The following is a 12,756-nucleotide window of genomic DNA, read 5'->3' as shown; positions in this document are numbered from 1 at the left end:
TGATAATCGATTATTACTAGAATCAACTAGCGAAAATTAATTAGTAAAAGCATTTTCCACTATATTCTGGGCTTCATATTTAAAGCTCGTATTTGTGGGGGGAAAAAATCATTTTAACATTATATAAGCAAGTGCAAATACATCACTTTCAAGCCTCTCTAAACATAACCCCAGAAAGAAATATTCTGTTAACCAAAGTACACCTACAATTAAACTAAAACTAATGATACCTAGACAACTTGGAGGTTACTCTTTCCTACATCTCGGGAGGAAAAACCCGTCAATACAAAGACCATGTTATTATATTAACAGGAGAAAAGGATTTATTCAGGAATGCTTAATCTCTCTTCAATTAATATTTTTTCCCCAAAACAAAGAAAATTAATGAAATACAAAACGAGTTCTTTAAAAACCTGAAATGTTCTCACCTACCTGAATAATGCACTCCATGAGATATTCCTGAGCCAAAGCATCTCTGCAATTAACCACTTGCTCCAATATGCCAGTCAAAACAATCTGAAAGAAAAAAAAGGTTTTAAGAGTTAAAGAATTATTTTCAAAATCTTAAGTCACTCCTCCAATAACATATTTGAACTATTAACTTAAAAATCATATTTTAGGTTTTCATGACCCATACTTCATTTCTAGACTAAACTGAAAAATTTTACAGAAGAATGTTTCAGTAAAAAAATTCCGGGTTTCTATTTCATAAAAGTCAAAGTCCATTTCATTGGAGTTTTTTCTTTTATGATTTGTGCTTTTTGTGTCCTAAGAAAGCTTACCTAATCCAAGGTTATAAAGACTTCGTGTTTTCTTCTAAAAATTCCAGTTGCAAATTTCACACTTATGACTTTGATCAATTTTTTTGAGTTCCTCTGCATAGTATGAGAATGGGTTGCAGTTCAGAGGCTTGGTTTGCATACAGATGTCCAATTGTTCCAGAATCACTTGCTGAAAAGGTTGCCTTTGCACCCTTATCAACAATTGATTATATACACGTGAGTCTATTCTGGATCATCTCTTCTAGGGGTCAGCAAATCTAGCTTAATGACCATTTTTGCATATTGTTTTCACATTATCTTTGGCTGCTTTTGCACTACACTGGCAGAATTTAACAGCTGCAAACTATATGGCTTGCAAAACCAAAAAATAAGTACTATTTGGTCCTTTAAAGAAAAGGTTTGCTAATTCCTGATTTATTCTCCACTGATACATGTATTTATTCCTTTCACTGATATCACATTACTTTATTGTAGCTTTAGAGTAACTCTATAGTAAAATAAATCTCAATGTAAAGAAAATTGGTATCTTGATAATGATAATACTGAGTGTTCCAATCCACAAACACAGACTCAAAATATATCTTTTAGTTTATTTAAGTCTTCTTTGATGAACAGTTTTCAATGCAATATTATTTTTAAAAATATTTCAATTTCAAAAATCAGACTTTATATATCTCACGACATAAGAAAAGATGAGAAGTAAAAAGATATAAACCTGTTTGTAACGTTCCACATTTACACCTTCCAACTGACTAAGGCGCACCAAATTTGTTCCCACTAAAATTCTCAGTTCTTGTCTTTCCCGTTCTCTTTTTTCTCTATCTCGGCTATGTCCCTGATGCTGCATTCGAACCCAGAGCTTGTTCATTTCTGCAAAGTTGAGTAGGACAAAATCCATGGAATCACTGATATCACCAGTTGTTTCTTCACTGCAAAGAAACAGTTGGAAAAATCTTTATACACAGTATTTAAGTATAGGAACAATTTACTACTATTCCTCTTCTTTGTGCATTTTCCTCTTACCTCTTTAATACACCAAATGCTATATGAAAGACATCTTCAACTACACTGTCTTAGTGCTCAATTTCAAGAGGAAGAGAGAAAAGAATATCAGGGAGGGGACACAGTCCAAGTTTAAAGGGACAAAATGCTCCCCCCAACTCCTTTTGGGGCTTCCCAGGTGGCACTAGTGATAAAGAACCCGCCTGCCAATGCAGAAAATCTAAGAGATGTGGGTTCGATCCCTGGGTTGGGAGGATCCCCTGGAGGAGGGCATGGCAACCCATTCCAGTGTTTTTGCCTGGAGAATCCCATGGACAGAGGAGCCTGGCGGGCTACAGTCCATGGGGTCATGAAAAGTCCAATATGACTGAAGCAACTTAACTACTCCTTTTCCTGCACCAACTAAACTTGTTCTTGGAATTGTATTCCATTAATTCAAAAAGCCTTAAAAAATTGACACTTGTGTCACTGTTAACTCATCATTTTATTAGAGATTTTATGTTTGCAATTGAACGATAAGCTTTGTAAGCTCTGTAAAGTAATAGACCAAGTATTTCTTGCTTATTTTTACATTTCCTAAGATGGGGAACTTAGTAGTTTTCAAAACTTTTTGCTGATTACCAAATAAATACTCAAAACAGAATCAAATCATAACACACCAAATAACCTCACCATTTCCTCTACACTGTTAAATTTTTATCTTTTCTACACCATTTAAATTTTTGTCATATGCATGGTTAAAATTTTATTATAGCTTTTCTTTTAAAAAGGAAATGATGCAGATATACTAAAAACCACTAAAATATACACATTAGAAATAAATGAATAAAGAAACTTTTTAAAAAGGGAATTAAGTTCCTCAATCAAGGGACCTTGTCATGTGAGTAGTTCACCCAATTGGATAAAGACCATCTGCCATCTTTGTGGGATAAAAGCACAACAGACTCAGATGCTAGAATATTGGCTGCATAAGAGACAGCTCTCTCTGAATGGCTTTTTTTCTTTCCCCTCTGTTTTAGAGTTAATATCTAATTTGTGTGCATAGACAATTAAAATCACTTCTACTTTAGGGTAACCAGAAGTTGCTAAATTATAAAAACTGATATGACATTCAAGAAACAATATGAAAACTGGCTAGCTCATAAAAAAAGTTAAACATACTTCATTATCACAAATACAATTTTCAAAATATAATTCATTTAAAAAATCATATTTTCAAAAAGTATCTGATGGAATGGAAAAATGCTCTCAATTGTGCTAAATTAAAAAAGCAGGCTCTAATAATCTACACATAATTTTCATAAGAGTACATTTTATGTCACACCACATATACTGTGTCTCAAAGGAACTCTATACACAAAATGCTACCAGTGGCTGACTCTGGGTAGGAGAATTACTGATATTTATTTTCTTCTATATACTTTTCTATACTTTTTATATGTATATAAACAACAATATTACATTGTTGTATATTACAACAATAAAAATACTACAGCTAAATCAAGAAAGAAAAGCACTTACTCTGTTGGCTCCCCTTCATCAGGCAAGATGTTTCTGGTACACTGAAGTAGATAATTTCGAAGAAATAGACCTCTCAAGGGATGTTGCACACCACGGCACATTTCTACCAAATCTTTCAAAATATCTTTCCTGGACTGAGGAAATGACTTGACGTATACAACTCCAACTGTGATCAACAGATAACTAGAAGAATGAGGCAACATTTGATTAGAAATAAAATACTCACAACAATTTGACTATATTCGAACACAATATATACAAACATGAAATAAACAAGACAGGAAGCAGGTTTTCTCCTACACAATAAAGAAAATATCATCTAATTTAAAATATAATTGCTTACTGACACCCTTCCATTTATTTATATGTCACCTTTAAGCACATTAGGACTCATAACTGTCATGATACTAACTTTTCTAGTAGTCAAGAAATTAAACAAAATATGTCCATTTTTTTCTATTTTCAAAGTTCCTCAGTAATCTATAATAAGTAGTTATTTATACTTCACAGCCTTAAAAAATCACTATCAATATGTTAACTTCTATTTGTTAAGAAATTAAATAACCTTAAACTTGGTTTTAAAAAAACCTGCTGATTTTAAAGAATATAACACAAAGTGGGAAATGCAGATATGAAAGCCGCAGAGTCTTAGTAACTCACAGCCTTGGGATAATGTTTCCGGCATACTGTACAAGTTCATAGAGATCTGCCACTTTTCTTCCTTTAGCAAACTCATCTGTCAGGTAAACTTCCAAGTAGTGCAGTTCATCAGAAATAGCCATATCTTTTAATTATCATTAAGGATTTAAAGCTAAGTCAACCTAAGAATGCTGACTCTACAACTTGCTGGACTCATTAAATTGGGCAAATTTCTTTTCTTGGTATTGCACTTTTTTCTTTATTTATTGGGGGCGGGGGGCATGCCCCACAGCTTGTGGGCTCTTAACTCCTCAACCAGGGATTGAAACTGGGCCATGGCAGTGAAAGCCCAGAATTCTGACCACTAAACCACCAGGGAACTCCTATATTGGGCAAATTTCCTAAATGTTAGTCATGTAAGAAAGCATGTTTAAATTAAGTAAAGACAGAAGTTCTTCTGGGCTTTCCTGACTTTAAGGGTTTTTAAAGATGTCTGGTAAAGCAAAACAATAAAAATAAGATTGCCCGTGAGACTACTAAAGGGTTTTGAAATGGCAAATCATTGATGTCCTTTACATTTCAGAGTCCAGCTTGACAAAATCTTAGCATTAAAAAAACCAATTGCTTAATACTTTCAATATCCTTCATGAGTAGTCTAAAAATTGAGATATAACAACAAACCACATAAAGAAGTGTAAGCACAAAAAAGGGGTTTCTGATACTTTTCTCAGCACACTTGCAGGGAGAAGTACTATTTGATTGAGACAATGAGAAATAATACAACTTCTGAAAAACTTAGGGAACAAGCAAAATAAGCCTTATCAAGAAAACAGTATGATCAAAATGTTCTTCAACATTCAAAAGATACAAAGTTCGTAGTAGCTCTTTGGTGATAACATAGAAGTCCGCAGTTCACCAAGCATATTAGAAGCATGTTTCAGAGCATCCATAAGCTTGTTTTTGTCCTACAGAAAAACCAAGAGCATTGGTGAGAATGCTTAATTTAAATAAACATTTAACTTGGCTATACAAACTTTAATCAAGGATCTATTACACAGTTTTAAAAGTATACAGCACCTAAATTATTTTAATCACATAAAAATCAAGTTTAATTTCACCTTGCCTTCACTTTACTGAAAAGAGTAAGATACATAATTCCTCACCAGGCTGCAAAGCTTAGCAAATCTCATTTATCTGGGACCACAAGCTTCCTGGCAATAACTCAAATCTTTACAACCCTAGAAACTATGAAACTATAGCTCCATTAATTTATCTTTTACCTGTAAGCAAGAAAACTGGCATACTGATTCTTTTGAAAGAAAGTTCCTATTCTGACAATGGCTTGGTCATAGGTTAAACACTCTTCAGAGATATCTGGAATGACTATTCCTTTAAGTTTGCTTTTCTCCTCACAATTCCATGTGCCCCACTTAAGACATAAATATAGACAATACCTTTAGATACAGAAACATAGTTCATACACAGAAAGAGATAGAAGCAAGCAATAGCAAGCTCCATGCCACCCATTTTCTCCACTCAAAGAGTTTTGTTTTTACAAACTGGTTAGCAAGACAAACAATACAATAGATACAATTGGTTAAAAGAGCATATTACTAAGTTTTAGAAACTCTAGGACACTTTACAAAGGCAAGATATCATCATCATCAACACAGCAACTTATAATAAGTACCAGCCTATTTGGTTCCATCTCTTAAATTTTATTCCAGAGAATCTATAGTTTCTACACAGATAATCTACTCTTTCAGAATATGAAAATTAAGTATTGTTTTTAAAGTAGTTCTTGCAAAAAAAATGTATCTGTTCAGGACAGAAATAAAAGCCTTCAAGACAGAGGGGAAAGGCTGAACAATTCAAATTGAAAGCATTTTAATACATTTGTTCAACCAATATTTATTAAGCAACTATTATATGTCAAGTACTCCTCAGGTTTGAGGTACAGAACAGATGAGGCCCGTAATTCAGGTCAGATAGGGTATGGAGATAAGACAGTGATGTGTAAATAGAAGGCAGGGTCTCCCATCATCATGGAGCTTACATTCTGGAAGGGAAGACAGACAATTTCAAACCATAAATAAAAAAAGGTTAAGTAAATATTTCAACAGGGCTAGCTACTGAAATTGCTCCACACAGTGCCTGAGGGAGCTGAGGCTGAATATTAGATTTACCAGAGCGGTAGTGCTACAGGCTTTAGAAAACACAGTCTAACATTCCCAGGAAAACGCAGACTACAACTGTGCCTCTCACACTGTCACTCTTACCAGGCATCTCTTCATCTGGAATGACTGGACCTTCACAGCCTGTATGGCCTCATCCAGGAGTTTCTCCTGCTCATCCTGCGGTGACTGCTGTGTTGTAGGCTAAAAAAAATTTTTTTAAATCTCCCATTAATGTGTCATTAGAACTCTCTTCAAGCAAATCTGTTATTTTTGTAGGTCCAGCCATAGTTTACATTTACAAAGCTTTCATATAAGGTTCATTCCAGTTGTACATCTCAGACTCATTTATCAATTTTTGACAACTGAACAGAGGGCTGTGCCGTTATTGAAGTTAACAGCATAAGACTGCTGAAGGAGAAAAGTAATAGATACAGAGAATTTCTTCTCAGAAACTGACTCAACATTCCTATAGCAGGTTATCTTCAAAGAAATATAAGGTGGTGGTTTATGGCTGCCTATGCTCTGCTAATACATTCTAAATCCACCTAGAACATAACCAATCTGTGGTGGTTAAGTACAGCCTAACTCAAATCTCTGAAAGCCTCCTTTTTGCTAAATTACCTTTCATCTGCAACTCAGTCTATTCTTAGGAAGACCAAGGAACTAGTTTATGAGAACTTAGGCAATATATAATGAGGGACTAAACAGCTTAGAAATAAAATAGCTAAAACTGTTGACAGTGACTTGTAGTAGAACACCATAAAGAGTACACTCCCTCAAGGATCTACCCTATCATTTCAAATACAGACAGCTACAGCTATAATGGACAAAATACATCCATATAGTCTCCTCTTTGCCATCAGAAAAATCTGCTTGCAAAATGAATTAGATCTACCTGTGAAGCAGAATTAACCACTCCACCCCTCACGTTGTATAAACACTGTGTTTATACCTCTGCTACAGCAGGCATCACATTTTAACTATAAATGATGGTTATTTTTACATCCTTGGAAACCAACACACTGCCAGACACATAATGGATGCTTCATAAATGTTTACTGTCTGAATGAGTAAGCTGTTAAAAACATAACATTATTATGTTTTTAATAAAATGTGACTAAAGAATCAACAGATGAATGGATAAACAAATTATGTTATATACATATAAGGAATATTACTCAATCATAAGGAGTGAAGTACTGATAGATGCTATGTGAACTACAAAAAGGTTATGTTAAGTAAAAGAAATCAGACATTTCGGAAGACCACACATTGTGCGACTCCACTGACATAAAATTAAGGCATAGCTCAGAGATACTGCTGGAGAAGGCAATGGCACCCCACTCCAGTACTCTTGCCTGGAAAAGCCCATGGATGGAGGAGCCTGGTAGGCTGAGTCTATGGGGTCGCTGAGAGTCAGACACGACTGAGCGACTTCACTTTCACTTTTCACTTTCATACATTGGAGATGGAAATGGCAACCCACTCCAGTGTTCTTGCCTGGAGAATCCCAGGGACAGGGGAGCCTGGTGGGCTGCCGTCTATGGGGTCGCACAGAGTCGGACACGACTGAAGCGACTTAGCAGCAGCAGCAGCAGCAGAGATACTGCACGTTCAGTTCCAGACCACAGCAGAAAAGCAAATATTGCAGTAAACTGAGTGATACAAACTTTTCAGTTTCGCATGTTTACACTGTACTGTAGTCTATTAAGTCTGCAATAGCATTACGTCTAAGTAAATAATGTATATACCTTAATTTAAAAACAATTTATTGCTAAAAACTGCTAACCATCATCTGAGCCTTCAGCAAATTTTTGCTGGTGCAGGGTCTTACTTTGATGTTGACAGCTGCTGACTAATTAGGACAGTGGTTGCTGAAGGTCGTGGAAGTTGTGGTAATTTCTTAAAATAAGACAATAATAAAATCTGCCTCATGGACTGGCTCTTCCTTTCACGAACGATTTCTCTGTAGCATGTGATAGTCTGATACCATTTTACCCATAGTAGAACTTCCAAAATCGGAGTCAGTTCTCTCAAACCCTGTGTGTTCAGTAGCTCAGTCATGTCCAATTCTTTGCCTCTCTTGCATCTCCTACACTGGCAGGCGGATTCTTTACCACTGTGCCACCTGGGAAGCCCCTCAAACTGCCCTGCTGTACTCACTAAGTTTACGTAATATTATGAATCCAGTGCTGCCAATTTTCAACAGTCTTCACAACATCTTCACTAGGGGTAGAGTTCATTTTAAGAAACCACTTTCTTTACTCATTCATACAAAGCAACTCTTCATCTGTTAAAGTTAGATCAGGAAATTGGCAATTCAGTCACATCTTTAGGCTCCACTTCTGATTCTAGTTCTCTTGTTATTTCCACCACATCTTCAGTTACTTCCTCCACTGAAGTCTTCAACCAACCAAGGTCATCCAGGAGGACTGGAATCAACTTCTTCCAAATTCCTGCTGCTGCTGCTAAGTCACTTCAGTCGTGTCTGACTCTGCGACCCCATAGACGGCAGCCCACCAGGCTCCATCGTCCCTGGGATTCTTCAGGCAAGAGTACTGGAGTGGGTTGCCATTTCCTTCTCCGTCCAAACTCCTGTGTATGTTGATTTTTTTGACCTCTTCCCTTGAATCACAAACATTCTTAATGACTTCTAGAATGGTGAATCCTTTCCAGAAGGTTTTCACTTTGCCCAGATCCATCAAAGGAATTATTCTATGGCAGCTTCAGCCTTATGAAATCTTTTTATTTGGCTGCACTGGGTCTTAGTTGTGGCATGGGGATCTTTAATCTCTGTTGCAGCATGCAGGATCTTTGGCCTTGGCAATGTGAACTCTTAGCTGTGGCATGTGAGATCTAGTTCCCTGACCAGGGATGGAACTGGGGCCCCTCATTGGGAATGCCGAGTCTTAGCCACTGGACCACCAGAGAAATCCCTGAGATGTATTTCTTAAATAATAACACTTGAAATTCAAAACAACTCCTTGATCTGTGGGCTACAGAATGGATGTTGTATTAGCTGGCAGGAAAACAATATTAATATCACTGTATGTCTCCATCAGAACACTTGGGTGTCAGGTAAATAATCCATGATTATTAATATTTTGAAACCAATCCTTTCTTATCTGAGCAACAGGTCTCAACAGTGAGCTTAAAACATTCAGTGAACTATGTTGTAAACAGATGTGCTGTCATCCAGGCTTTGTTCTTCCATTTATGGGCACAGGCCCATACTTCATAAGGACCCTAGGATTTTAGGAATAGTAAATGAATACCAGCTTCAACTTAAAGTCATCAGCTGCACTAGCCCCTAACAAGTCAGCCTGTTCCTGAAGCCAGACATTAACTTCTCTCTGGCTGTGAAAGTCCTAGATGGTATTGTCTTCCAATAGAAGGCTGTTTTGTCTACAAGGAAAATCTGTTGTTTAGTGTAGCCACCGTTATTAATTGTTTTATCCAGACCTTCTAGGTAACTTGTTACAGCATCTGAATCAGCATTTACAGCTTCACCTTGCATTCTTATGGTATGAAGATGGCTTCTTTACATAAACCTTATGAACCAACTTCTGCTAACTTCAAACTTAATGCAGCTTTCTTACCTCTCTCAGCCTTCACGGAACTGGAGAGGGCCTTGCTCTGAATTAGGCTTTGGCTAAAGGAAATGTGATGGCTGGTTCGATCATCTATCCAGACCACTAAAACTTTCTCCGTATCAACCATAAGGCAGTTTCACCTTCCTATCATTCATGTGCTCACTGGAGTAGCATTTTTAATTTCCTTCAGTAACTTTTCCTTTACATTTACAACTTGGCTAACTGTTTGGTACAAGAGGCTAAGCTTTTGACATGTCTTCCTCACTGAGCTTAATCATTTCTAGCTTTTGATTTCACTTGAACTCCTTCAACTCTTCCTTTCATTCGAACACTTAAGAGACTATTGTAGGGTGATTAACTGGCTTAATTTCAATACTGTTGTATCTCGGGGAATTGGGAGGCTTAAGAAAAGGGAGAGTAATGGAGAAGAGCTGGTCAGGGGCTAGTGAAAATACACAAATTTATCAATTAAGTTTGCAGACTTATGTAAGTACAGTTTGTGTCACCTCAAAACAATCACAACTGATCACCATAACAAATACGATAATGAAAAAGTATGAAATACTGTGAGAATTACACAAAAACACAAAGTGAGCAAATGCTGTTAGAAAAATGGCATAAAAAAGACTTGCTAGATGCAGGATTGCCACAAATTTTCAATTTCGAAAAAAAAAAGCAGTAAAGCAAAAGCACAATAAAATGAGGTATATTTGCATCCAGAATAGGAAAATCATCCATAGAAACAGAAAGCAGACTGGTGGTTACCAGGAGGGAGAGTGGATGAGCAACTGTTTAATGAGTACAGGGTTTCCTTTTTGGGTAGTAAAAATGTTTTGAAACTTGAGTTTCCCTAGGGCATACTTCTTCATAAGCATAAATAAATATCAAAGAAAAAGTTCAATATCTTTTAAACTGAACACTAACTCACACAACAAAACTATTAGTGTAAAATGTTGAGAAAGAGGACACGTGCATTTAAGGGTTCTGACTTAATGAAATTCACTATTCATCATGGGCTAGTTCTCTGAGACCAAGCAACGGTTTGGGTTTTCTGGCTCCTTACCTCTGGATGCAATAGATTTAACAATTATTAGAATCAATGGATTTCACTAGGTTCGGAAGGCCAGCTTTGAGATAAGCAGAAATTTTTATTGTGATAAAACATACACATTAGAAATGTGTATGTTAGAAAATTTTTATTGTGGTAAAACATACACAACATAAAATTTGCCATTTTAACCATTTTTTAGAGTGCAGCTCGGCAGCATGAAGTACGTTCACACTGTTTTACAGCCACGGCCACCTTCCATCTCCAGAACTTTTTCACCTTTCCAAAAGGAAACTCTGTGCGCAATAAACAGTAACTTCCCACCCCCCGACTCCCGCCCTAGGCAACTACCATTTTCTTTGTCTAACAGCTTGACTTCTCTAGGACCTCATATAAGGGGAATTATACAATATTCATTCTTTTGTGTCTGGTTTATTACACCTGGCATAATATCTTCAAGGTTCGTCCACACTGTAGCATACGTCAAAATGTCCTTTTTTAAAACTTCAATTTGTTTATGGCCGCACTTGGTCTTCATTGCTTTGAGTGAGCTTTCTCTAGTTGTGGCAAGTAGGGGCCACCCTCTACTTGTGGCGCTTCTCTCTTACTGTGGACTACGGGTTCTAGGGCTCTCGGCTTAGCTGCCCAGTGGCATGTGGAATCTTCCCAGACCAGGGATCGAACCCGTGTCCCCTGCATTGGCAGGCAAATTCTTTTTTTTTTTAATTTTTAAATTTTATATTATAGTTGATTTGCAATGTTGTGCCAGTCTCAGGTGTACAGCAAAGTGATTCATTTATACATATACATATATCCATTCTTTTTCAGAATCTTTTCTCATTTGGTTATTACAGAATATTGAGAAGAGTTGCCAGTGCTATACAGTAGGTCCTTGTTAATTATCTGTTGTCTATATAGCAATGTATATATATATATATTTTAATTACTTCAGTTGGAAGCTAATTACTTTACAATATTGTACTGGTTTTTGCCATACATTGTCATGAATCAGCCCTGGGTGTACATGTGTTCCCCATCCTGAACCCCCCTCCCTCCTTCCTCCCCATCCCATCCCTCAGGGTCACCCCAGTGCACCAGCCCTGAGCACCAGTCTCAGGCATCAAACCTGGACTGGCGATCTGTTTCATATATAATATACATGTTTCAATGCTATTCTCTCAGATCATCCCACCCTCGCCTTCTCCCACAGAATCCAAAAGACTGTTCTATACATCTGTGTCTCTTTTTCTGTCTCACATATAGGGTTATCGTTACCATCTTTCTAAATTCCATATATATGCATTAGTATACTGTATTGGTGTTTTTCTTTCTGGCTTACTTCACTCTGTATAATGGGCTCCAGTTTCCTCCATCTCATTAGAACTGATTCAAATGTATTCATTTTAATGGCTGAGTAATATTCCATTGTGTATATGTACCACAGCTTCCTTATCCATTCATCTCCTGATGGGATACCTAGGTTGCTTCCATGTCCTGGCTATTATAAACAGTGCTGCGATGAACATTGGGGTACACGTGTCTGTTTCAATTCTGGTTTCCTAGGTGTGTATGCCCAGCAGTGGGATTGCTGGGTCATATGGCAGTTCTATTTCCAGTTTTTTGAGGAATCTCCACACTGTTCTCCATAGTGGCTGTACTAGTTTGCATTCCCACCAGCAGTTTAAGAGGGTTCCCTTTTCTCCACACCCTCTCCAGCATTTATTGCCTGTAGATTTTGGGATAGCAGCCATTCTGACCAGCGTGAAATCGTACCTCACTGTGGTTCTGATTTGCATTTCTCTGATAATAAGTGATGTTGAGCATCTTTTCATGTGTTTGTCTGCCATCTGTACGTCTTCTTTGGAGAAATGTCTGTTTAGCTCTTTGGCCCACTTTTTGATTGGGTCATTTATTTTTCTGGAATTGAGCTGCAGGACTTGCTTGTATATTTTTGAGATTAATTCTTTGTCAGTTGCTTTGTTTGCTATTATTTT

General features: G+C 36.9%; 1 protein-coding gene across 3 annotated transcripts in view; it reads right to left on the bottom strand.

Moving 5' to 3' along the window:
- Positions 1-12,756, bottom strand: part of VPS35 (VPS35 retromer complex component) — a 36,926-nt gene that overhangs the window by 20,455 nt on the left and 3,715 nt on the right. For all 3 annotated transcript variants that reach the window (XR_014059045.1, XM_081507972.1, XM_081507971.1), the window contains exons 2-7: positions 6,224-6,322; positions 4,813-4,909; positions 3,966-4,089; positions 3,306-3,488; positions 1,498-1,711; positions 433-516 (exon numbers count right to left, since the gene is read on the bottom strand). Coding sequence is in view for 2 of the 3 variants with exons in the window: in XM_081507972.1 (XP_081364098.1) it covers positions 433-516; positions 1,498-1,711; positions 3,306-3,488; positions 3,966-4,089; positions 4,813-4,909; positions 6,224-6,322 (801 nt within the window). In the remaining variant the exon portion in view is untranslated. The remainder of the gene's footprint in view (positions 1-432; positions 517-1,497; positions 1,712-3,305; positions 3,489-3,965; positions 4,090-4,812; positions 4,910-6,223; positions 6,323-12,756) is intronic.

Source organism: Giraffa tippelskirchi, chromosome 7, assembly GCF_054371585.1.
Source record: "Giraffa tippelskirchi isolate mGirTip1 chromosome 7, T2T-mGirTip1v1.2.pri, whole genome shotgun sequence".
In the NCBI taxonomy this organism is placed as follows: domain Eukaryota; kingdom Metazoa; phylum Chordata; class Mammalia; order Artiodactyla; family Giraffidae; genus Giraffa; species Giraffa tippelskirchi.
Note: the sequence above shows the minus strand (reverse complement) of the source record. Positions and strands in the feature narration are given on the sequence as shown.